Raw genomic sequence first — 27,035 nt, forward strand, 5'->3', positions numbered from 1 at the left:
GAAATCAAAATTGACCCTATTTACTTTGTTAGCGCATATTACTAGTCTTGTGGTGAACAATTAATCCGTGCAAGAAAATATTTTTAAAAAAAATTTAATCAAAATCTGAAAATGCCCCTCCCCTCTGCATTGGAGGACCTTCCCTGATGACGTAGGTTTGAGGACTTGGGTTGGGAAACGCTTAACCACTCCCCTCAAACCGTTAGTCTGCTATGAGCAGAGATGGAGAGGAGGAGCGCTAGAGTAAAACCCTGCCCTCTGTTCAATATTCCTTTTCACTGGGAAATACGTCACAACACTGGAGAAAAGTCGTTTGCAACTTCCGGTTCACGGGAACTTTAAAAGATGGCTTTAATTATGGGATTCATAAACGACTGTTAAGAGAGTGTTCTCAACTGAAATGAGTAAAGGCTTGGACCCGGAAACTGTATTTCTTACATCCCAACTTTACAAGTCAATAGGTAAATAATTTGAGATAACTATACATTAAAATAATATAACAAATACCCGTTTGCAACATCAAGGAACTTGACAGACTGTTTTTGTACCGCTAAAATAACTGGAAGCCACGCTTACAAAAAAAAAGGGGGTATATTGTTTGTTGTATTTAATATCATTGAAAATTAAATGAATGTGGAATCATTAACAGCCCTGATACAAATATAATAAAATATGGGGAGGAATTTTACTCAAGATGGTACATGGTCAGGAAGAAAGAAAGATAAACAAAGGTCATAATAACACAGACTTAACAAAGGAAAACAATATAATTTAATTTCTTTTTTTTTACAATTATTTATCAATTACCAGTTGAAATGAAATATCATATAGCTATAATCATGAATATTCGTACATACATGATTATTCAGTATTCATGATGAACATTATATTCTGTAATATTTTGATTCTGAAGCAAGTTAGTCATATTACATATCGTTACTAAATATCATTATAATGAAGATAAAGTGAAACACTGACAAAATATGGCAAGTTCGCAATCTTCCAACTCCAAAAGAGGGGGAAAAAGGGAAAAATTGTTCAAAACATGAAAATATTGCACTATGTTTGTGAATTCGGAAAGGGACATATTGAAGCTGTTTAAGATGGAAGAACAATTTGTTTTTTGATGAATTGAAAGTGCACTGTAGACGGATGCATAATGACACAACTTGTCCATCGTGGATATGCCATATGGCTTAACCATTTTGCCATACAGTGACTATAAATACTGTTTTGAACTATTACAATTTTTTACCCAAAATGACATCCTTTATGAACTCATAGGCCATCCATACGTGACCACCTCTTAATAATGTCAGGCTGTCTGTAATGACGTTGGTGGGGTGAAAATGCTACTGTATAACAATCATTAATGATACCTCACTTTGGTTATGATAAACAATATATGCACAGAATATTATAAAATGCTACAACATAAATGCACAGTAAAACACGCATACACTCACACTCAGACCTGAAAAAGAGAAACATTACAGTGTAATGCATTGTGTGCTCTGTAATACTAACAAAAAGCTCTTTGATGCTTTGATATTTAACTCATCAACTTTCAACATCACATATAGCACTCTCATTTGCATTTTGCCTTGCGATTTTATCCAACTTCAATGCAGGGAACAATGTTAACTTGAAAAAAATCAGGCTGAGAAAATGAAAATAATGATATGATAATCAAATGCATATTGCAAGAATGGAACAGAATTAAGTGGAAGGACCGAGTGTTGCATAATGACAGTATCTGTAGACTGATGGTGACAGTATATAGATTATGAATATATAGATTAACAAAACAAACACATACACAATAAATAGATATATACATAGACATGTATTATAAAATCATATAAATTATACAATATATAATAACCTGGGACAAAGCAGGGAATTTTCATGATCAACCTGTGTAAGCTTTGCTCAAAAGGAAGGACACTTAGAAAAATACTATTCCTCCTTTTACTGCTAAGCTAACTATTGTGTTAGCAGAGTTCTTTTATGTCAGTATGCTGTACCTCTGCTGCAATGCTTCTCAAATGGTCAAAAATGTTAAATTTCACAGATATGAAATATAATACATACTAACCAAAACATGAATTGCACAACTAGAAAACATATGCAACCTCATGTAAACTGTGGGGTATAGACAAAATGTGCATTTTAATAGATGCCAAATGGAAGTCAAAACATACAAACCAAAATCTAAGATGACTTATGTAACTCATAAGCTTTGGTAACTGCAGTGGGCTCTTTTTTTTATAACTGTGTCATATTGGTTGTGTCACTGCCATTGACAGTCATCCAGTATGTTTTGTTTGACAGGAAGAAAGCTGCAATTTACAGTTCAACCTCTGTGCACGTACAAAAACCAAGCATACAGTTTTATTGCTTAAGTACTGCACAAATTCACATACAAAGCGCATACAAAATGATTGCAAAACATTCTTAATGTTCTCGGTTCTGTTGTGGAAGTGAGGGTGTAATTCCCTGCATGGTGTCCAGACACTAAGGCAGTATTGTTACAAAAAGGAAAGGCCATAGATACTGAGCAGTACCTCTTTGTCAGCAAGGAGGTATGGGGTCAAGGTCAAGCGGAAAGATCTTACTAGGTCTAAATAATTGGGATGTTGAGGGCTAGGTTTGATTGTGCATGTGTGTATGTTTGTGTGCATCTCTGTGTTTGTATCTGTGCCACCTGCCCGGAGAGACCTGTACGACGTGTTCTTTCACAGTGACAGATGATGCCCGACTGATGAAGTGCGACGGACGAATGTAGCTTTGCTTCCCTGACCCAGCATAATTCCCTTCTTTAAAAAGAGCACACTATTATAACATTACAATAGCAATCGCACGCTCACACGTACACACAATCACAAACATACATACATCCTTTAGAATTATTACTTTGAAGTAACTTTTTTTTTTGGAAGTCATAATTTGCATATCCCTATACAGTCTTATCATCAGACAATAATATTGCAAAAATTACTGACAGAACATGGAAGACAAATTTAAGTCCCACCGTAATTTTTCTGTCAGTTTTTAGTCCATTTCTTCGTTTGGCATAACAAATAGGGAAGTCATTGGACCAATAAAAAATCCAAGTAGATGAACATACACCCTCCCTCTCTGGTGAGAAATGTCACAAATGTCAAAAAATGTTGCTCACTCATTGCAGGAGGGTGCAGACCATTCTCACAAGTTCGATGGGAGTTTTGGGTGCAAGCTTGGTGTCCCAGGGGTGGACCTATCACTAGACCCATGGGCTGGTGACCCACCTGAGGACCCAGTCTGAGTTATAGACAACTTTGAAGTTTGTCTCGATAGGACAACATGACCAGGTATTGAGCAAAATGGTTTCATAATTGGAGGCGGTGAATGTAGAGGTGAGTAACCTGAAGCCGATCCTCGGTGATGGGATAAGTCTGGCGGTTCTGGTCCTCTTCCAACTAACTTGGACTTTTCAGGTAGTCCTGGGATGGGCATGGAAATGGTGGTTAAGTCTTGTGAAGGTAGGTCAACTAGAGATCCACCCCTCTGTCTTGTTTGAGGTGGTGGTGGAAAGAGTGTCTGAGGGGTTAGGAGTGAGCTTTGGGATCCAGAGATGCTAGCAGGGTTGCTGTGCATGGACATCCTCATCTTCTCCACTGTAGGACTCTGGCATGTGGGACTCCAAGCTGAAGGTGTGCTACATGGGGACACATTTCCAGACCCATATTGTGCAAGGGAAGCAAGAGCAGATGGTTCTTGGGAAAGCTGGGAAAGAACATCTGGCTGTAGACCAATCTGAATGTGCTGGGATGGGACTTGTTGGGATGGGATGGGACTTGTTGGACTCTGGACTTGTTCAAGAATGCTCCTTGAGCGGATAGGGGACTCTGTTACAGGAGACTGGGAGGCTGTCCTTTTAACTTTATTCAAGTCTTGACTTGGTTTTGTTGATTGAGGATTTGGCTGAGCTGAATGCAGTTGGGTCAGGATGGGACTTACAGAGTGCGCTATCAAAGGAGTAAGGGTGGATGTAGGGGGAACTGATAGCTGGACAGCCTCCCCTCCAACTGCTCCTTGTTGGAAGAAACCACGAAGTGATGCAGCAATGCTGGGGAAAGAGGCCTGAGGAAGTTGTGGTTGAGAATGAAGCTGGGCAACACTGAAGTCTTTGGACCCGTGGGAGACAAGGGGTCTATGAGGGTAGGAGGAAGACTCTGTGATGCTGGAGGTGGTGGTGGTGACAGTTGTTGTGATGGTGGATGGCAGAGAGCTGGAGGATGGTGGTGGAGGTGTGGAGGTAGATGATCTCTCGGCCCTGAGTGTGTCCAGAATTGGGGTCTCTATACAAGAGCTGAACTGTGAGCTGGTTGACGAGGAGCCACCAAATGCAGCAGCGCCCGAAAGTGCAGTTGGGAACCTTTTTACATATCCTGGCTGGTCTTTCAGTGAGCCAAGCAGCGGGACAGGGGGTCGGAAGAGGGAATGGGGCAAATGGGGGTGGCGAGTCAGGGCAATGGCTACGGAAGTGGTGGCTGCGGCAGCTTGTAGTGGAGCCTGAATAAGAGGTGCCCAGATGACGGGGGTGTGGGAAGATGGAGTCTGTGCTGGGTGAGGAGCTGGGGGAGGTGTCTGCATGAGGTGGGCACAATGGGCCATATCCCTGTCGTGCTGCACAATCTGCTGGATGATCTCGTTTTCTTGGTAGTTCAGAACTCCGGAATTAAGATCCCGTTGGACCTTGTGCTGGAGGACAGAGTTTTTCTTTCCTGTTAGGACAAAAAGGAAGACAGAAAAGCATGGATAACAAACTCAATAATGTAGTTTGACTTAAGCTTTAAAGCAAGAAAAATGTAGGGCTGGGAAAATTAACATGTTTATTTCATGCAATTAATATGGAATTTCTCCTTTGATTACTTCACCCTGTACTTGGATACTTCAACTGGCAATTCCAGAGCTAATCCGTGGAAATGAATCCACATGAATCAAAATGAAATCAAAATGGATTAAAGTTACTGGTCTTAGTCAAAAGGCAAAGAAAGATGCATATTATATAGTTCATGCCTGCAGGATCACTAGAAACTTCTAGGCAGGTGTGTTGGAGCTAAACTCTGCAGGAAAGTGGCCATACAGGAGCAGGTTTGGACATCCCTGACTTAAGCCATAAGGGCTGTTCGATAAATGTTAACCAATAGCCAAACAGCCATTTAAACATTGGTTATTGGTTATCTTATTGAATATCCTGTTTCAGATTATGATACAACACATTATGCAAATAAAAAGGGTTGCAAACTGCAAAATTGACAAAAGCAAGGGACAAGATGTGACCGCTTATTAAACTCTCCACTCTTCAAGGACATCTCAGAGCAGCTGTGAAAAACATAAGCCTGTTGAATTGACAGCTCTCACCTATGCGGTCAAGGCGATCTAGGGCTACGGTCTCAAAGGCGCGTCGCATCATAGGGTACTCCTCCAACACCTCGTTGAAATGGTCCACAGAGAGCGAGTACAGACGACAGTATGTGTCCGCTCTGACGCTGGCTGTTCTTCTGCCTCGAGTCAGCAAACAGATCTCTGTGGACATTTTGTAACATGAGGCAAATGAAAACCACACAGGAAGAACATGTATCCTAAGAGCAACCATGTGGAAAGAACATGCACAATTTTACAAGTATATGCGTTTATGTATGTAAATAATAGAATGAATGAATGAAGAGTAAATTAATGCATGATTGGGTATACCCTAGTATCCAGCCCCTAACTGACCATTAAACATAAATGTCTTCAGCCTATGTTTAGAGCACTCCAGCACTATTAATATGTGCATAAATCCACAATAGTGGGAACCATGAATTAAATATACTTGCTGTGACTCAGACTTTATATACTTTGAGCCTGTTTTTTTTTTAAATGGTCTTTTTTAATCTGCACCCAGAACATTAAAATACAATTTTGACAGCTTGAAGTTGTACTCAGCCATCATCTGTCCAGTCAGATCACAGAGTAAAAGCTGTATTTGAAATCCAGAGGAAATTTCTAAGCGACAGACAAGCAGGAGTTTGAGGAGAAGACACAGGGGACTGTCAACACTAATGTGGTAATCGAGTGTTCCCAGTCAGTATCTCACCTTCAAACCCAAGAAATACAGTTTTACTGCTTTCCCAAAAGTTCACTAATTAGATCATAGCATTTTTAAAACCTAAAAAAGTGAATGTGTGTGGTTTTCTGTACAGTTAAAATTACTAAACACTGTCAGCCATTTTGGACTTAGCCACTAAACTGCATGAATTAGATCACAGTTTTTTTCTTGTTTTAAGCTTAAATCTAACAGTTAGGTTAATGCTTAAAGCAAGCATTGGCAATTTGCCAATGGTATAACAAAATAAACCTAATTCAAAATATATTCTCTGAAAACAGGTCGCTGAATAGCCAATGTAGCTTGGCTCAGGTTAATATGGGCTGTTGGTCTGTCACAGAAACAAAGTTTTAGTGCTCAAGACACTCATTTCAATGATCTGTTAGTAGTAGTAGTGAGTGATATTCCAAATATAACAGCTTATACCACTTTCAAGATTATTAAGAAGACATTTTTAAATGCTTGCATTTGTGCAGCTGATATTTCTGATGGGTGCTGAAGAATAATAATTAGGGCTGTGAAATGATTAATCGTGATTAATCGCATCCAAAATAAAAGTTTGTGTTCACATAATATATGAGTGTGTACTGTGCATAATTATTTTGTATATATATAAATACACACACATGCATGTATATATTTAAGAAATATTTGCTTAAATATACTGTATATATAATTTGTATTATATATAAATATAAATATTTTATGTATTAAAAAAAAAAATCTTAAATATATACATGCATGTGTGTGTATTTATATATACAAAATAATTATGCACAGTACACACACATATATTATGTGAACACAAACTTTAATTTTGGATGCGAATGCGATTAATCGCGATTAATCGTTTCACAGCCCTAAAATACTATGGGGATAAATGAGGTGCTGTTGGTCATTCAAGAACCTGAAATATGAGGTGGTGTTGTTTGGGTAAGACAGAGGGGTAGAACAGGCTGTAGAGATTAATTTCACTCTCTTTTTCACTCTCTTTCACTCTGTCTATTCGTCATGGCCAGAGTCATAAAGAACACGCTGCCAAAGAGCCATTCCATCAGAACACACACATTCACTAACACACATCCTGAGAGGGGGCATGAGGCTCGGGGAAAGATGGAAAAACACAATTAAAGAATGAATGACATAAAAATACAAAGACAACACGTTCCCACGATAATACCGTGTTTTTTTGACCGCTTTCCTTTTACTGTATAAATTATGAAATATGAATATGGGAATCATATAGTACCATGAGATATTTGCTGTGATTTCCTTTTCGATTTGACTTAAGATACTTTTACACCAAAGTGGAAAAATTGGATTAGAAATGCAAAAATATAGTTAATAAATCAATTAGTTTAGGGTCAGTATTTTTTTGACAGTGTCTAATGCTCAACAAGCCAGCATTTATTTGATCAAAATACAGTAAAAACAGTAATATTGTGAAATATTATTACAATATATATATTTTTTAAATATAATTTAAAATGTAATTTATTCCTGTGATGCAAAGCTGAATTTTCAGCATCTCCAGTCTTTAGTGTCACATGATCCTTCAGATATCATTCTAATAGGCTGATTTGCTGCTCAAGAAACATTTAATTTCATATTAAATACAGTTAAAATATTTTGTAAACTATGATACATTTTTTCAGTATTCTCTGATGAATAGAACATTCAAAAGAACAGTATTTGAAATACTTTTGTAACATTCTAAATGCATTTACTGTAACTTATGATCAATTTAATGCATTCTTGCTGAATAATAATATTAATTTATTTAAAAAATAAAAATAAAACTGACCTCAAACTTTTGAATGGTACTGTATATATTTATAGTTATGCATGCTATTTCACATTAAATTTTTCTTGAATTTTCTTGAAATAATAAAACGGTAGGTAGTTTACAGTATATACTTTGCAGTGTGTTTGCAAGTATTGCATTCTCAACTAAACCCGATAGACAAGAGAAAGAACAGATGACATATGGGGACTAGGTGAGCTTGGTACTAGGCCACAATCCAGACTCCTCTTCCTTTTTGTACTTTCACACAGGGTTTATGGGAAAAGAGATTATGAGCAGCTTGTTGAACATGTAATGACCTCAAACGAGCCCGGGCAGAAGGGAAGTTTTTTTTTTTCGAAAATATGATGACATTTTTTTTCTTGACTAAATCTGCAGCTCACTGATAGCACAAACTACTTAGTTGTGATCCCAGAATCACACAGGAGACAGTAATAGAGTTTTTAATGGCACAGAACGGCAGGAAAGAAAGAGGCTAGCTTGCATACGGAGACCAGGTGGCGTATAATTTATTTCTAAATATTTGCATCACCCTCATTTTTCCTCAGAAAATAGAGAATGTTGATTTGTTTGTTAGACTCACCATTTGCATACAAGGTAAACTTTAATGTGAATAAATAGTTTGTCATTTTTGCAATTGTGAAAGGCATTTTATAATGGACATTGGACAACATAAATGATACCTTCACAAATGCAAAAATTAAAAAAAGAAAATGTACAAGACAAGAAAACATGCACATCTATGTGGATTCATACAATGGTAATTGTAATGAGAAAAACTGCTGCGAACCATCTCTGATGACAAAGCTCAACTCAAACTGTTATCTTCCCCTCCTTCCTCAATCTTGTGAGGAAAATTAATTTCATGAATGGTTAACTTATGCTGGGTGAGGAATTTCCCCAGGCTCCAAAAGCATGGCCATTCACTGATTTGGTTCCCTTGGAGAACCAGCCGATAACACTGAAGAGCACAGTGGTACCAGCCTGAACATTAAGCAAATAAAACCTCTCTAATAAAAACACAAACTTATTTGCTGCAACTTAAATGCCACTCCATCAACATTAGTTTCTAAGAGAATCCATACCAAGCGACATTTCAAAGCCATCATCATATAAATATTAATAAACATGTAAAGGTTGCATCAAACCATCCAATCAGATCAGAAACATCTTGCTGATATCAGTGTTCACTTACCTCCAAAGTAAGACCCGTCCGAGATCTTTGTCTCTTTGCTGCCCTTCGTCAGGACAGTTAGTACACCGTGTTGGATGAAATACATCTTCTTTCCGACGGTCCCCTCTTTGATAATGTAATCTCCTGGCTGGAACACCTCGAAACGTAACTTTGTTAGCATGGAGGTCACAAAGTTGGGATCTGCGTTGGCAAACAACGGCATGGTGGCCACAAGCTTTCGACAGTTAAAACTGATGATTTCCTGTAAACAAAAAAATAGAGTATAGCAAAATAGGTGGATAGGACTGTTCAATACTAGAATACAAGTAATGGAATAAAAGTATACGCTAAGTGTCTTGTATTTTACTACTAACCTCTCTGAGTGGCTCGTTTAGTTCTCCCAGAATGCTCTCCTCGTCAAACATCTTGCCCTGATAGCGATGCTCATAGTAATCATGGATCCTCTGCCGCATGTCTGCAGGAAGTTTGTGGAAGGACATGTATTGCTCCACCTGTTTGTACTGCACAAATGACACATACACTATATTTATTAGCCTGAATATTACACAATTATCTACATGTTTAGCAACAGTCAAAAAAAGGAATGTGGATGCTAATGAGATCATTTGGAACCATTCTTTAAGGACAATAGTGGGATCAAATATGAAACCAAATAACATCAACACGTAAAGACTAAAAAAATAAAATAAAAAATAAATAAATGAATAAAAAAAAAAAAAAGATGAAACAGACAAATGTCAGTTTATACAATAGGATCTTATTTGAATCTTCCAAATCAAAGAAATTCTATTAGCAGTCATTTACTATTTATTTTCTAACAATCTAATTTATATGGGACCTTTGTTTGGCATGCAAAACAAAACACACAGCAAAACAAAACACATAGCAAAAAAACAAAAAACAAAAAACAAACAAAGCAAAGCAAAGCAAAACACAGCAAAACAAAACACAGCTAAACAAAACAAAGCAAAGCAAAAACAAAACAAAAAGCAAAACAAAAAGAAAGCAAAACAAAAAGCAAATCAAAACAAAACAAAGCAAAACAAAACAAAAAACAACAAAGTAAAACAAAAAGCAACACAAAACAAACCTACTTTCTGAATATAAAAAGGCGTGTTCATTATCACTTACCAAAAAATCAAAAATCTTTTTATGGCACCTTTGTAACACCACAATCCTTTGCACTATAGTAGTACGTATATGGTAATGTCAAGGTACTATGATATTACCATCTGATACCATCACTTTACTATGGTACTGTCATTTCTTTTTTAAAGGATCACAATCCAATATTTTGTACTAAAGTCTTGTCATGTATGATTTTATGGTTTGGTGTAAACAGCCTTTAAACCCTCCTTAGACCCTGAGGTGTTGTCTCTAACTACACAGTTACTGATAAATAAATATTGACCAAATGTCTTGCAAAACAACAGCTTGGTCAGTGTAACTGTCCGGCTCCATATTTACGCCAGTCTTCCCATGCTCCATTTGCAAAGCTAGGCAGTGTTTTCACATCGGCGGCCATCTCCCCATTTATCATTGTCTTTCTATTTGTCTCTCTCTCCATGCCTGTCTCTTTGACTTCAAGGAAAGGACGTACAGTATTGATAGGGTTTATTTTACCCACGATCCCCTTGTACTGTCTCTGTCATTTCATTTGTGTCTCCGAAACTGGCAGAGAGCGTCTGCAACACTGCGGCTCGGCGACGTTACGCCGCATGGCTCTGCCTCTGCTGTCCTTTCTAATAAACTTTGTTCTGTCACTAGCATTTTGCTTTCTCTCTCCCGCTTCCATGAACTCCTGTCTCGGCTGTCGACGGTAGCAGGTTCCAATGTGCCCTTCACCACATGCTAATGTTCCTGCCATGTCAGCTGTGAACATCTCACTAGCGGAGGCACACTTGGTCTCTCAGAGTGGCTCTTCTATTATCATATTCAAGGGCAGGGGACAAAGCCAGCAGGATGAGTTCAAACAACAGGAAATAATGTCACGCAATACAGTTAGGTTTCAACTGCGGAGACCGGCGAGGGTGTGAAGCCGCTCGCAGAAGTCCCAGCGTAAAGCAAGCATGACTCATGGTGTTCGGGGAGAGAGAGAAAAAAAAAAGTGTGTCATTGGAATTTGTCCTTTTTCTGGAAATGGATGCTGGTAATCCCATTGACACTGAGGAGAGATATTCAATCGGAGTGTTGAAGCCCAAATACAGCAGGTAATGAAATCGCCAGCTAAGTTCACTGGACAAATTGACAACTTCAGTCATTTTTATCCCTGTTGAACTCTCCCTAACCTAATCTTTCTCTCTCTCCCGGTCTCTCGCTTCTGGTCGTGTTTATGCGGAGCTTCAAAACCCTTTCAAACAGATGTGGAGAGGAACTCTAAATTATGTACTGTGAAACCATAATCAAAACCGTTGGCCTTCATGTGTTGGGTTTTCAAGAAAACAAAACACAAGAAAGAGCCGTATCCTTTCCAGAAGGGAACCGCACATCAATACAGGCTCCTGTATCAACAATGCAAGTTGCCACGACAACTGCAGTCGGGCTGAATTGACTTGAATCTTTTAACGCAGCAGAGGTCAAAGCACTTGTATTTTCTTCTCATAGAAAATGACAACAGTTCAATTACCACTCCAGCACACTTACAGACACGATAAAACCGCGGATTGATCACCGCAGAGGTCAGAAGCCTCCACGACTCGCCGCTCAAAACTCACAAACCCTCGTCGTTTTCCATTTTTCTCTCCACTCATTTTCGACCCATGTTTTTCTAATTTTAAACGGGAGTTCAAAGGCATTCTCGGATCTCGGAGCGGGGACATTTAGTCTGCTGGGAAACCTTTACATTGCTCAACAAAGTGGGAAACGGCAGCTGGCCACCCTCATTAAAATGATCTCTGCCTTAATTGCTGGCTTACCAATTAAAATCGCATTTTTGGGGGTTTTCCATTAGTATATATTATCCAATACAGGAGACAGTTGCAACATGTTCCTTCATAACTCATGAACTGCTAACCAACATTATTTCATTTTGTATAGGAAATGTCCAAAACATAAATGCACCATCAACAGAGTAACGCGAGTAAGTAATCTGATTACTCTTTTCAAGTAGACAAAGTAACGGATTACTTTTAAATTTACAACAAAATATCCGAGTTACTTTTTCAAATAAGTAACGCAAGTTACTTTGTTTTCCCATTTATTGACTGACAGCTCTCCTGTCCCCATGTTGAGAGAAATCATGAGTAAGTGCAGAAGTGCTGTGAGCGCTGTGTGAACATGATGTTATTGTAGTTTTAGACTAAAGGCAAGATTTACTAAACAGGGCAATTTAGCGTTAGAGCGCAATTCCACAAAAGCACCGATGGGAATGGAAAGTTCTGCGCGTGATCTACTGATGATACGCAAATTAATGAACACAGTTATTTTTGATCAACTAAATGCAGCCTTAAAAAAAACATTTAAAAATATCACTAATCCCATATCCTATACTCCATATATGATGTTATTAATATTATAATATGTTACTTTTACTTTATATTTAAATATATGAACATATACATATTTAAATTATATAAATAATAACGATATAGCATATTTTATATAATTGGATATTATCTATTGATATACTATTTAATTAATAAAATATAATATTATTACATTTTTAACTAATATTCAAGATGCGTTTAAGCTAATATTTAAGATGCATTTAAAATTTAATTTCTTTTTAATTTAATTCACAACTAAGAACCTATAATTATAAATACTGTTACAATGGTCCCAACTTGATAAAATGCTAACGGCAGCAATAGCGATAGCTTTAGAAACATTTGACGAACAAATAAAAATCAATAAGAACTGGGTTTCAAGGGCATCAAAAAAGTATAATTTCTCAAATTTTTTCACAAACTTTACAGAGCATGTGCAAAGTATGTGTCATCATTAGCATATTTATGAAATGTAGTGTACATTATTCTGTGATAAAAAAGATAATAATTTTACATCGCAATGCAGCACACTTTACCTCAGAGCAACTGATTTTATCACCTCCTCTTTTTTTACTAACCTTCTCCTGGTACTGCCTGCGTGAGGAGTCCAGTGACTGAATGAGGGCGGTGGCGTGGCCCACAAACATGGCATAGCAGGTTGCGCCCACGATCATGCTGAGGATGGTCAGCCACACATCCGTCATGCCCACGGGAGGGTACATGCCATACCCGATACACAGCATGTGGCTCATGGCCTTAAACAGGGCATAAGAGTACTGCTGACCCCATGTGTCATTCTGTGAGGAAAGAGAGAAAGGGAGCGATGGACAGAGAGAGAGAGAGAGAGAGAGAGAGAGAGAGAGAGAGAGAGAGAGAGAGAGAGAGAGAGAGAGAGAGAGAGAGAGAGAGAGAGAGAGAGAGAGAGAGAGAGAGAGAGAGAGAGAGAGAGAGAGAGAGAGAGAGAGAGAGAGCGGGAAAGAGATAAAGAGAAAAAAGAACCCAAATTAAAGCATGAATATAATTATAAGCATGAAAGACATCAATTGTGATTGAAAGCAAAAGAAATAGGAGAGACGGTGAAAGAGGGACAAAACGTGTCGTGAAGGGACAAAGGTACGAACCAATGAGAGGGAGAGGAGAGAAAATAAGATTGAGGATGACAGAATGTGAGAGAAGGAGCGCAAGAGAGTGTTAGACTGGAAAAAAAGAGACTGTTTCTATATATTTCTGACAGGACTCAGAAGGAGCCGGAGTAAAGGCCAGAGAGAGAGGGAGTGAGGGAAATATCATGTCCTTTAGCAGAAGGGTCATTGCGAACGCTGCACACGCTTTCTTGATATCAGAAGATGGAGGAAAGCAGAAGGTAATGTTTTACAAATGCAAATGAAGCACAGTCGTGGACAGTATTCGTTTTTTCAGGCTTGGCATTTTTGGGACAAATACTTATCATGCAAGTCCAGGAAATGATGCAGCTGGCCTTATTTCAGTCAAAAACATTAATTTATAAATATTAGTTCAATATGCAAGCCAGTTCCAGTCTGCCCCAGAGGAAAAATATGAAAAAGTAATTACGACCTTTCAAGTTCACATAACTTAATTTTTTTCAATTACGCATGAGGTTTATTTACTTAATTTTAAGGCAACGGGTTTCCTCACTTTTTTAAGTACCTAAGTCAAATGATCACTTTTTACAGTGTTGTAATTTTGACCTGGTTTGTCATAATTACTTTATATCTTACAAAATGTGGCTTTATATTTCTCACAATTTGACTTTTTTTCATAATTGCATCTTTATTTCTCATACTTGTGACTATTTCATGGAATTGCAACATAATTTCCCATAATAGCAACATTATTTCTCCTAATTCTGACTTTTGCTTCTCGAAATTTCACCTTCATATTTCACAATGTGGCTTTATATCATGAAAAATTGCAACAATTTATTTTAATTTACGACTCCATTTCATTTGATTCCAACTTTGTTTCTTGTAATTGTGATTTTATATTCCACAACGTGGCTTTATCTAAACCTGACTTTTTATCTCATAAATGGCATTTTATTTCACATAATGTGGCATTTTATCTTGCCAATTTTGACTCTGCATATAGCAATTGCAACTTTGTTTCTTATACTTTGTGACACAAATCTCACAATCTTACTTTATATCTCAAAATTGCGACACTTTCTTTTAAATGTGACTTTATACAGTACCTATCCATTGTGACTCTATATTTCACAATCTGACTACTTATCTTGCAATTGTGACTTTTCTTCTCGTAATTGCAACTTTCTACTGCCAATACATACACAACACACTGCTGTGAGCAAGTAAGACAGGCTGCTGCTGCTGTACAATATAACGTACATGAATTACCAGTAGCAGATCTATACAGGTGGAGCTGGGGAGGTGGAGGGTTTCTGAAAACACACTGCAACTGCTACAGCAAATGCTGACTAAGTATTTGAAAGTTGAGCAGAGAGCTCATTGGCTACTGATATAGCAGGAACCAATTAGCTGTGCCCTATAGAGAATGATGTGATTGTAAGAAGATTGAGTCAAGGACCTATCAGCCTGAGCCATTTAGAGTTTCGTGGCAGAACTTTGTATTTCTCAGTGTAAACTTCTTCTCACAATTACCCTTTTATGTTTTTACTCTGAGGCAGAAACAGCCTTCCATAATTCAAAATATTCCATACAGGTAATTTTTTCAGAATGTGGATATCGGAATGAATGAAATTCTGCACATGGAAAATAAAGGAGAAACAAACATGGATCGGCCCTTCGCACTTACCACCATTTTGTTTTTGGCCACCCAGCAGTCTGAAGGGAAATCCTGCAGCATGGGCACCAGGAACTGCAAGCATCCGTCCCAGTGGCACAGCAACAGCATCATTCCAATGAGATTCACAATGCGCACCATGGCACTAGCCAGGTCATAGGTCATGTGAAAAATCTAAAGGAAAAAGAGGTCAGAGATGTGCAACCATGATGGCAGAACTAGAATATACCGTATTGGGTCACAATTAAGACTTAATCCTCACTCAGTTCTAGGCCACATTGTCCTTAAGCTGGTTTTTAGCAGCAAAACGCTTGGCTTGTGGAGTATTACATAAGGTACTGTATCTTTTCTGCTAATGTCACTAATAGTTCCTAGGAGATCAGTGGGAGGCCAAATAAGAGGCTGATGTTACCCACAATCCATAACGGCAGCAATGCACCACCCCCCAGTGGACAAAAAGGCGGTGTTCCCAAATAGCAGTAATTAAAGTGCGAAATCCAATAGATTTCCATTAACTCGCAAGGTTGAGGTCTGATAGGGTTGAGCGATCGAAGCAATTAAAGGGTCATGGTGCACGCTTTTAACTTTGTCATGGACAAACAATGGTTAGGTTGAGTAACACGTTGCTGTCTGCAATAGTGGCTAATTGCAGCTTGATTTAGAAGCAGCTATTTTTTGGCAGCGCTAAAATTAAATCCACGTGATGGCAAAACAACCCCTGAGTTTCAGATACGAGTGTGAAGTTAATGTGACTTTCTGTCCATTATTGCTGGCCGTGACTTTAACAAGTAGGGTGTGTTCCTGGATCAACAGTGGTTGGTCCTAGAACAACATTTCCATTAGCCATTTTATTAGGTCACTATTAAGGCCAATTCACATGGCACAGACAGACGCCGACCAACAGAAACAGATCATTTGTTGGGTTTTGTCGGATAAGTGTGTTACTCCTGTTTTCGCCAGTTGAATATAGGTTTGTGGATTGTCTGAGAAGGGACTGTAATCTGGTGATTGTTCACATTGGTCGGCATATGTTGGTACAGTGTGAAATGGTCTTTAGAGGCTTGAACAACAATGTTATCTGTTACCAATCATTTCCACCTGATTTCAGGGGTAGTTAAAGAAGAGTCCATCCAAAACTTAATTTCTGCCATCATTTACATGTTGTTCCAAACCTAAAGGTGTCACATAGTCTCCTATCTTCACCAAGGCTGCATGTATTTGACCAAAGTACAGTAAAAACAGTAATATTGTGAAATATTATTACAATTTAAAATGAATCTATTTTAAAATGTAATTTATTCCTGTGATGGTAAAGTTTCAGCATCATTCCTCCAGTATTCATTGTCACCAATTGATCACTTCAGAAATCATTCTAATATTATTATCAAAGTTGAAAACAGTAGGGATGCACTGATATGAAAATTTGGGTCGATATCGATAATTATTTATATTTGAAAGCCGATAACCGATGTATTGGCCGATAAATCTAAATCAGCTTTCATCTTAAGGAAATAATCCATTAATTATCGGATTTAATATATCGGCCAAATTTTCTTATCAGGCCGATAACATTAAAAATTAACATATTATCCGCTACCGATATGGTGGCCGATATATAGTGCATCCCTGGAAAACAGCTGTGCTGCTTAATATTTTTGAGGAAACCATGATACAGAATTCTTTGAAAAATAGAAAGTTCAAAAGAACAGCATTTTTAAATAGAAATTTTGTAACATTATTAATGTCTTTACTGTCACTTGAACAATTTAATTTATGATGTAGTTTATGCTGAATTATTAATTTCTTGTAAGAAAAAAAAATAATCCCACTGACCGAAAACTTTTGAACAGTAGTGTATAAAGCAGTATTTTTGGCATTTCTATTTATAATTTGTCATTTTAGAGCTCAACAACCCAAATCCCCTTTCTTCATGACTTTAGAACAACATGAGGGTGATTAAATGATGGCAGAATTTTCATTCCAAGTCAAAAAAAAATCCTTTAATGGTTTACGTTATGGTTACAGTTGTGTTTAGGGATTGAGTATATTCATTTGACAGAAATATTGCTTCAGGACCACCAAAAGAAACCACAGCTAGCTCCATTATTAGTATGGGAATATCAAACAAGGTTAATATCACAGTTCATTTTCTTTTCAACATTTACAAGCCATGAGTAAAGGTGTTTATTTGCAACAGATGTGCTACAATCTAAAAGTCTACACAGGTGCATCTTACCTCCTCCCATTGGTGGATGTATCTAATGAGTCTGGACAATCTCAGTAGCCGAAGCAGACTGAGTATTTTAGTGAAACGCACAATCCTCAACGCTCGTGCCGTCTTGTAGAAGTCAGAGTCGATTCGTGTCTCCACAATGAGGAAGATGTAATCCACAGGGATGGAAGAGATGAAATCCACAGCGAACCAGCTCCGAAGGTACTTCACCTTGATCTGCTGAGGGTCCAGGATGATTTCCGTGCTGTCTTCCTTGACGATCCCGGTGCGGAAGTTCAGCACCAAGTCAACCAGGAAAAATGTGTCGGAGACCACGTTAAAGACTATCCAGGCGGGGGTGTGTTCATCTTTAAAGAAGGTGATGCCTACGGGGATGATGATCAAGTTGCCCACCATCAAGAGGAGCATGATCAGGTCCCAGTAGAACCTAGAGGACATAAAAGACAGTGTTTATTTCATGACTTAGGAACAGAAGAGTCTAAAATTACCTTTGGAGCCATTACCGATTAAGCAATCAAAGATTATAAATAACAAATATAGCTGCGAGCAACAATTGTTGGGGTGTACTTTAAGCACATGCGTAAAAAGATATTATGTTTAATTTAGCAAGCCTGTAACCATCTCAATCATAGATGGAAATGGCCATTCACAGCCTATACAGGAAATTTACCATAGGAAATATATGGATTTAAAGTTATTTAACAGTTAACAGTAATTCATTGGCTGATGGCTGACATGTTTTTTGAGATACGTCAATGTACACATATACAATTATGGAAGCTTGTGCCAATTTTCAAGTCAATCGGACTAGCGGTGAGGTAGTTATAGCCGTTTTCCTGTTTTTTCCTGTTATAGCACCACCAATTGGCCAGTCGGCGTGTCCTCTTCAACTCGACCACAGAATGAGCTCTTACATAGGTGCGCCGAGTTTGGTGAAAATATTTCATTCCGTTCACAAGTTATAGCCATTTTAGTAAAAGTGGCTCCTCCCACTTCGAACGTTTTGGCTAAGCGCTTGAACCCCTAATTAAATGCCTTTTTTTATTACCGGTAAATACTTGTTGAATTCTCTTTAACATACAGACAGACATGCACAGAAACACTTAAGACCAACTAGCAAGCTCAGACAGAACTGGAAAGCATGTAGCTCTGTAGTTTAACTGATGTGCCAGGGAATAATTGATGAGATGCATGCCTTGAAAGCACAGTTAGTGGCTTTGGGTAAATGCATCTGCCAAATGCATAGATCTAATCGTCTGCCATCATTTCCTCAAAATAAGTATTATGATGTTAGCAATCACAAACACTAATCTAAAAACCGTACTCAGGATTCCTTGAGAACGCTTCATGAGCACACGCTCATGACTGACTGACGCTGGAAATGGCTGGCTGTCTGGTTGGGCTATTACTTCTCATTTATGGATGGGTTCCCTGTTTGGTAATTGGATGTGTCATACGTATGTAAATGAAAGTGGCTGGAAGACATCCAGGAGACCTCCTCTGGCAAGACCGCCATTTCATCAATAAAAGATCTGCTCGGTGAAACATTTACACAAAAATAAGCCACCATAATTGCTGAACGCTGAATAATTACCCCATTGGCCTTTACATGCCAAAATTAGTCTTTTTTTGGGTTGCTTCTAATATTTCATGCTATTTTACAGCATTTCCCTGCCTCTTTTCCCCCTGTGCTAATATTCTTTTACATCATTTGACATACACCACAAACTTAAGTCGTTGATTAGCCTTCTTCATTTATAGCGTGGTAGAGAGCTATATAGTTGGTTAATAAATCCCAGTCCTTTGCTGCGGAGTTGTAATTAAACAGGAATCGATCACACAGAGGGTTGGTAAACCGTCCAGCTCGGTATAGATTGCAATGAGAGAACGAGGCTCTCAGCATTTCAGAGTTGTCCAGTGGGATTAGGTGTTGTTTGACACCACAGACAAGACAAAAAACATTCGGTTCGATTTTAGACTTGGCCCTTATATTTGTGTATAAATAGGTCACAATGTTTTCTTCAGTGACAAATTGCTTGCGAAAAGGAGATTAACCATGATCTCACACAGTATCAGATCATGACTGAAGGTTACTTATCAGCAATCACATTAGTGTAAATAACCATAAATGCAGTTTTGCTTTTTGTTTTGAAAAGTTTTGTTTCACGGATAGTTATGTGTCTGTTAAAAAAATAATAATTGGGGTTTTGATAGATTTTAGTCCAGTAATCCATAAGGTAAAAGTATATAAAATCCCCCAAAAATTCTCTCAAAGTTACTGTTCACCCAGTAATGTTAATAGAATGTTTGAAAAATGCTCATCCTGCACTACACAGATAAATTCTTCCAATGACAATGGATCTACACTGTAAAAAATTATATGATCAATAAGTTATGACAACATGTTTTTATATTGCTTTAACTCATCAAAATAAGTTAATAAGTTAACTTTTTTTAAATAAGTTAAACAAGATCTTTTAAGTCAGTATAATGTAATTTAAGTTGAAATTACTTAAACATCCAAGTTGATTGTAAAAAAAGTTGCTGCCTTCAATTAAGTGCAGTGTAAAACCACCTTCAATTGACCAGCAACTAGCAGCTTATTACCTAGCATAACCTACACAAATTAAAAAATAAAAGCCGTATGATATATGCCACTCAAACTTACTGTTTTAATAGGAAACACTGTGCATCCTCACAGCAACAAAAACTGTGCTTTGCCCGTAAATCTATTTCATGGAGTTTTTAAATAAATCAGACGACACTTGGAATAGAACAAATGAAGTATCTGAAAAAAAATTAAGCTAATATTATGTGCTGCTTCTCTGGCATAATACTATAATCACATGTATGTTAAATACCAACATTTAAGTGTAATCTATCAAATCTGGGTTTAATCAAATGGAAAAATACTACTTCTGCACTTCCGCGTTGCATGGCTCTATTTTACATTGCTTGAAATGAGCTTTGGTAGAGATTAAACAAGAACAAACCATCTATAGGAAGTGTCACTAAATCTGCCAGATTATTCTCAGACAGTTTTCAGATTATAAAGGATTTGCCATTGACATTTAGCCTTGGACAGATGCTCCAGTGGTCAAAGCAGTCAGTAGGCAAAAAGAAGAAGTAATACAGCATGTGCTGAACTGTGTACCATACACATGCAAGGACTAAATGTGATGTACCAATACCGTACCAAGTTTTAAAACTATATAAATGTAGTGATTAAATTATTTAACAAAACATACATTTATATAAAATAAAATAAATGAATGTTACGGATGTGGAAGGAAGAAGTGCGGCGAGGACCGAATTACAGCGGTTTTATTTAAACAAACACAACGAAGATCATCCAAACCAGGCAATAGTCCAAACAAGAAAAACTAATTCAGACAAGGTAAAAGAAGAACGCAACAGCTTTCCAACACGGCTGCGTCCAAAATCACATACTCTCTGGAGTAGTAACTTATTCTGAACAAGTAATTCACGACCGCTAAAAAAGTATGTTCTATATAGTATGAATGTGTTTAGTATGAATGTAATCTGGACTCACTACATTCGCCATGTTGTCATTATCATGTGACCTACCAGCATCTGTTGCGTCACTTCACTGTTATTCATAAATCCTCTCCAGTGGCCTCATGGGATAGTAAAGTGTCCACCGTAGGCAAACTTCAGAATCTCGCCGGAAGAAGAAGGTCATCCGGTTACTTTTTGCCTACTCTTTTATGAATAATGTGAATTCAAACATACTTCTTTTGCCACATATTGTTTTTCGCCAACTATATTGTAGGGAAGTATGCGATTTCGGATGCCGACTTCAACTGACAACAGACTTCTGAAACACAGGGGTATATATACACAGGATAACAAGAGGCTAACTAGGAACAGGTGAGGGTAATCAATCACTGTGAAAATAAACAAGAGTAACCATGAAGATAAACAAGGCAGCAATGCAAACAAAAGCAAATAGAAACTAAACACAGGAAGTGAAACAGCAAAACAATAGGAAAAGATAATACACTTTAACATAAGAGTCCTTGAACACAAAACAAGGAGGACATAACACTTATATAAAATTAAGAAAAATGTAGTTGAAGCAAAACTATTCAAAACATATTTTTAAAAATATGAATACAAAACTACATTATAGTAATTCCTATAAAATGTTATATTTATAGTTTTCAATATTCAATATCAAGACCACTTCACAGAATTCTACACAGTCCCCAGAGCTTGTGCGTTTGTTAATTAAATATTTTAATAAATTATATATTTCTCCATGTTTAAACCAGATTTTTTTCCACAAAATAAGCACGGAAATTGGAAGGAAAAACAACAACAACAAACAGATTCTGCCTGGGCCTACCAATTAGTTTGTAATCTCTTCATTTCATATCACATCACATCACAGTATTTTCTTGGTCCACTTAATCTCAGGATTATATTATATCCTGTAAGCTTCCATCATGTGTGTATTAGCCTTTGCACTGCCTATATGCAACATTAATATGCAGTTGTTAACCCACACAGTTACTGTATTGGGAATATCCAACTTTAGTATCGCTGTAACCACATTATAGACATTATTCTCTTCTCAATTCCCATGTGTGAACAAGTGATATATCAAATAAGAACATACACTATAAACAACCAGAAAACACAAGAGGCAGTCTTCAATGTAATTTGCAAGAAATGTGGGCCTATACTGTAAAATGGATAAACTCTGTGGGTATGATCTTGAAAAATACCAGCTTGGAAAAGTGGAGATAGTTTTGCGAAAAGGTCTAGCATTGTTTCATTGTTTGTGTGACATTAAGCTTTGATTCCCCTTCATTTTGAAGTCGTATGGATCTTTAACAACCCTATTTAGGCTAAAAATCAACTAACAGATGAGAGTCACTGTTAAATGACAGCAGTGGGAACACATTTCATCCAAACAAAAGCCTTTGCAATAATCAGCTTTCTGTTACAATCTGCCAAAAATACACTCTCCATTCTCCTTCTCTCTATCTGTTGCTGCTTAGCATATTATGAGTCCTAATTGTCTTTCCCAATCCCCATCCCTCCAATTGTGATGATCTCTCTGTGGAATCTGTGTCAACTCTACTCACCAGATCTAGCCATCATCCCGAACGCTCTGCACCAGAGCTCAACCAGTCGCTCTGGCCGCTGGAGTTCCCTGCAGAAAGCTAATGTGTTGGGTACATAATAATAGGTTTATGCAAGCCATGATTCACTTGGGTGGCTGTCATGCAGCCGTCATGCAAAAGAGTAAAATGAATACAGACAGCCTAAAGGGTGTTTCTTCAACTATGGCCACTTTTGGCCTTGTGAAAGTGAGCTCAACCCAGACCTACAACACACTCACTTTAGTTCTGTCATGGCAACTCTCTGAGTGTATTGGCATGGTAATGGATATGACAATGTTGATATGTTTGGTCTTGGCGGAATAGATATTTTACGCTGCTGCTGCTGTTATTGCTGCCGCTGCAGAGCAAGTACAGGACTTGCTACTGCCAATACATACACAACACACTGCTGTGAGCAAGTAAGACATGCTGCTGCTGCTGTACAATATAGCATACATGAATTACCAGTACAGATCTATACAGGTGGAGCTGGGGAGGTGGAGGGTTTCTGAAAACACACTGCAACTGCTACAGCAAATGCTGACTAAAGGTGATGATACACAGGGCAACTTTTTGAGCAATGTTGCTGGGCAATCTTGCTGAGCGATTGTATTTGAAAGTTGAGCAGAAAGCTCATTGGCTACTGATACAGCAGGAACCAATCAGCTATGCCCTATAGAGAATGATGTGATTGGTAGCAGACTGAGTTTACTTAGTTTTAAAATGATCAAACCTATAATTCACAAACTCCCAAATGTCTTTATCACAGAGACTCAATGCTTTTATGAACAAATCAAATAAGTTTTCATAATAAATGTTAACATTATATGGCTATTGGTCTACATGAGGAAGATATTTTGAAGAATGTTGGTAACCAAACAGTTGACTTCCATAGTATTTTTTTGGATGGAAGGCAATGAGGTCCAGCAACTGTTTGGTAACCCATATTCTTCAAATGTATCTGTTGTGTTCAGCTGAAGAAAGAAATTCATACAACTTGAGGGTGAGTACAGAGGGAGAATTTTCATTTAAAAAATATTACAGAATACAAATTATTGGATATTGTTCATTGCATTTAATTTCTTAGCCAATTAAAGGCAAGAGATACGATAATATAAATATAAAACCTGACAATTGGACAAAGATGAGAAAAAAATTGTATTACATTTGACATTTCTGTCCTTGAAATAGTTGTAAGATATGATATGTTGTTTATATTATATATATTACAATATAAATATATTAGCTTTAAAAAAAATCAGCCTCTGGGACACATAAGTGCACAATGTTGAAGAAACACATGGCTTGAGCACAGAAATCCACATCTACTGCAGTAATATATTTAGTGCATAATTAAAAAAAAAAGTGTTTGCTCTGTTAGTTCTCTTAAGATGAGTGGTGACAGAGGATTTTTTTTATCTCTTATGAGAGAGCAGTGCTTTCATTCTCCAATGAAGCTAATGGAGAAATGATGTGATGCACCATATTGTTCAGCAGAAAATTATATTTCCTACGCTTTCCAAATGCACAGCAGAACAGAGCTGCTCTGTGGTGATTCATTAAAAAAGCACGTCTCTTTGCTTCCCTTATTCCAGAAACCCTTGAACACTGACGCTAACCTTCCACCCCCTCTCGACAGCCTCCCGCAACATTCTGACACTCTCTTCTCATTTTCTGCATCAACCAGGTGATGCAATCAGCAAATGGAACTCCCTGCATCGCCCGTCCCCTTCCCAAACAGTGCTGAGGGGAGGAAGGTCAAAGAGCACGAGGAGAGAGGGATGTAGCAAGTGCAAGAGGAAGGAGACAAGGGCAAATGTGAAGATGACACCTGAAAATGCCAAACGACTAAGGACGTTACCTCTTGCCGCTGTGTTTTTTTTGGTACACAACAGGTCTCGCTGAAATAACATTTCTCTTAAAAATAAAGGTTTTTTAATGGCATTGATGGTTTCATGAAGAGCCCCTGACATCCATGGAACCTCACCATTGCACAAAAGGTTCTTTATAAAGAAAAGGTTCTTCAGATTATTAAACATTTCTTCACACTAAGAGAAGAGTGGGTCTTTTAAGAATAGAAAAATGATTCTTATGGTACTATACTTTCAGAGTTTTCAGTCAGATGACATGCATTTTGGATGGTTTTGCAAGTACAAATGCCACTGAAGTTAAAGAGAAACACTCCAGGAAAAATCCATAAAAATAGATCCCAATGTACTGTGTTAATAAGGAATTTTCTGTATTGATTTTTCACAGGTGTTTGTTTTACTCATATTCTGAATTACGCATTGCATTGTGATGTGTTTTAGCGTTAAAGAAATAAAAACAAAATTAACAGAATGAAGATTCTGTTATCATTTACTCACCCTCATGTTGTTCCAAACCCGTATAACTTTATACAAATGTATGTCTTATATGGAACAAAAAGGAAGATAGTTTTTTGTCCATACAAAGTCAATGGGGTCCAAACAAATAAAAAAAAAAGGTTTTGTTTGGACCCCATTGACTTTCATTGTATGAACAAAAGCAGTTGTTAAAAATATCTTCTTCTATGAAGAAGAAGTCATACAGGTTTGGAACGACACGAGGGTGATTAAATGACGGCAGAATTTTCATTTCTGATGAAGCTGTTGATTCAAAATCCACCTTTTGAAACGAAAACTCTGTTTTCAAATCTATCTGGATTAATGTAGACGTAGCCAAAATCCAACTTTGCATTAACACAAGGTCCGTTACGTCTTTCATTTCAACTGATATCCAAAACAATGTGGCAATATCTCATTAGGAGCGCACAACTGCTCGGCTTACACGCCATCATGACTGTGCGAAGGCCATGTGGTCCATTTCAGCTACCTGACTGTTAGTATACTGCCCCCTCCAACTAAGACCGTTTAGCCACGCCGACCAGAGTGCCATTAAATAAATTGTGTTGTCGTAATCCTCTCTGATGTTTGCTCCCAATAATGCCTGTCGTCATGTTAACCCATTTTGATCACCCTATTTCCCGGCCTGTGCAGAACGCACAACTCTGTTTGAGTGAAAACAGCAGCGTTGCATGAGAACAACACAAATCTAAATATGATTGTGTGAGTTATTTCAATGCAGTAAAGTGAGAGATAGGGATAGCTCACTTCTGTGATTGGTGCAGTGAAAGTTTCACACAAGGAGTGCCAAAACAATCACAAAAACTCATAGGCACGGAGACAGGTGGCGTTGGTGACACCGTTTGCCCTTGCATTTTGTGTTCTGGCAATGTGGATGGTATCAATGTCATTCCAACAGGAAAGCGGTGAATATGACCAAGTGAAGGCAGCAGCATGGGCCTGATTATAATATCCTCAGCAAGCTCAAGGACACAGAAAGACGTTTTAGAAAACAAAACTATTATGAAATACATTAAAAGGAGATGTATTTAATCTGCTCAGACGTGTGAGCAAACCATAAAATCACTTTAATTTTGGAGAGCTCCTTGCTAGGGGCCTGATGGCAGTGGGAACATTTGCAAAGACAATAATTTGACAGTGGATTACCTGAAGTCACTGTATGGGTGAATGATCCAAAAGCCTGCAGATTTGACCCGTTCTTGCTCGCGCTCCACTGCCTTCTCGCTCCCGAACATTCGAAGCGAGAACTTGTTGACTCCCGGTTGAAGCATCGCTCCAAACTGCCTGTGCATAAAGCCCGCCTGGTACAACCTCTCATCGTCCGGCAGGATCTGATCGATACCCTCCAACTTTACGAAAGTCGACTGTTCTTCAGACGGCGCTTGCTGTGCCCCGTCGCCGCGACCGCCCTGCGCGCCCTGGCTCTCCCCAGGTCCGGTGTGCTCCAAGGGACCTTCATCCTCGGGGCTCGCATCCCCGATGAGGCGCCTCTGCTCCGCCAGATCCGCGTCTGAAGCATGTCGACTGGTGATGGAGGAGAGGCTGCCCCTGAACCTCCGGCAGTCCCCGTTCACGTTGGTTCTGAAGGGTCTCCCCACATCGGTCTCCGCGTCTCCGCTCTTGGCCTCGCTGACACCTTTAGAGCTCCCCGCGGAGGGAAAATGCTTCATCTTGACACTTTTCCTCCGAGTGTCCTTGTCGCTGTCTTCGCCGTCTCGAGTCATTGCACCCTTGTATCCAAACTGATGTGGCAAGCTATAGAGTCGTTTGCGCATGGAAGAATGCATTGTGATCGACCACCTTAACAGAACAAATGACAGTCGGTATCATCTGAGAAGAGACGGAGGCAGGAAAATAGGTCGTAAAAAATAGGAATGCACATATA

At 38.2% G+C, this 27,035-nt stretch overlaps 1 protein-coding gene across 1 annotated transcript; it reads right to left on the minus strand.

Moving 5' to 3' along the window:
- Positions 1-794: 794 nt before the first annotated feature.
- Positions 795-27,035, minus strand: hcn4l (hyperpolarization activated cyclic nucleotide-gated potassium channel 4l). Its single transcript, XM_084094565.1, has 8 exons — positions 26,297-27,035; positions 17,638-18,061; positions 15,414-15,575; positions 13,199-13,417; positions 9,489-9,635; positions 9,136-9,376; positions 5,410-5,574; positions 795-4,769 (listed from the first exon to the last, which is right to left on the minus strand). The coding sequence occupies exons 1-8, from the start codon at positions 26,935-26,937 to the stop codon at positions 3,208-3,210; spliced, it is 3,561 nt and encodes a 1,186-aa protein (XP_083950691.1). The 5' UTR covers positions 26,938-27,035; the 3' UTR covers positions 795-3,207.

Source organism: Abramis brama, assembly GCF_963993115.1.
Source record: "Abramis brama genome assembly, chromosome: 20".
Classification (NCBI taxonomy): domain Eukaryota; kingdom Metazoa; phylum Chordata; class Actinopteri; order Cypriniformes; family Leuciscidae; genus Abramis; species Abramis brama.

Coding starts and splice junctions, on each gene's coding strand:
- hcn4l (XM_084094565.1), bottom strand. CDS start 26,937: ATGCATTCTTCCATGCGCAAACGACTCTATAGCTTGCCACATCAGTTT. Junction 18,062..26,296: donor CACCCATACAGTGACTTCAG/GTAATCCACTGT, acceptor TATGTCCTCTAG/GTTCTACTGGGACCTGATCA. Junction 5,575..9,135: donor GGACGGGTCTTACTTTGGAG/GTAAGTGAACAC, acceptor AAATGTCCACAG/AGATCTGTTTGCTGACTCGA.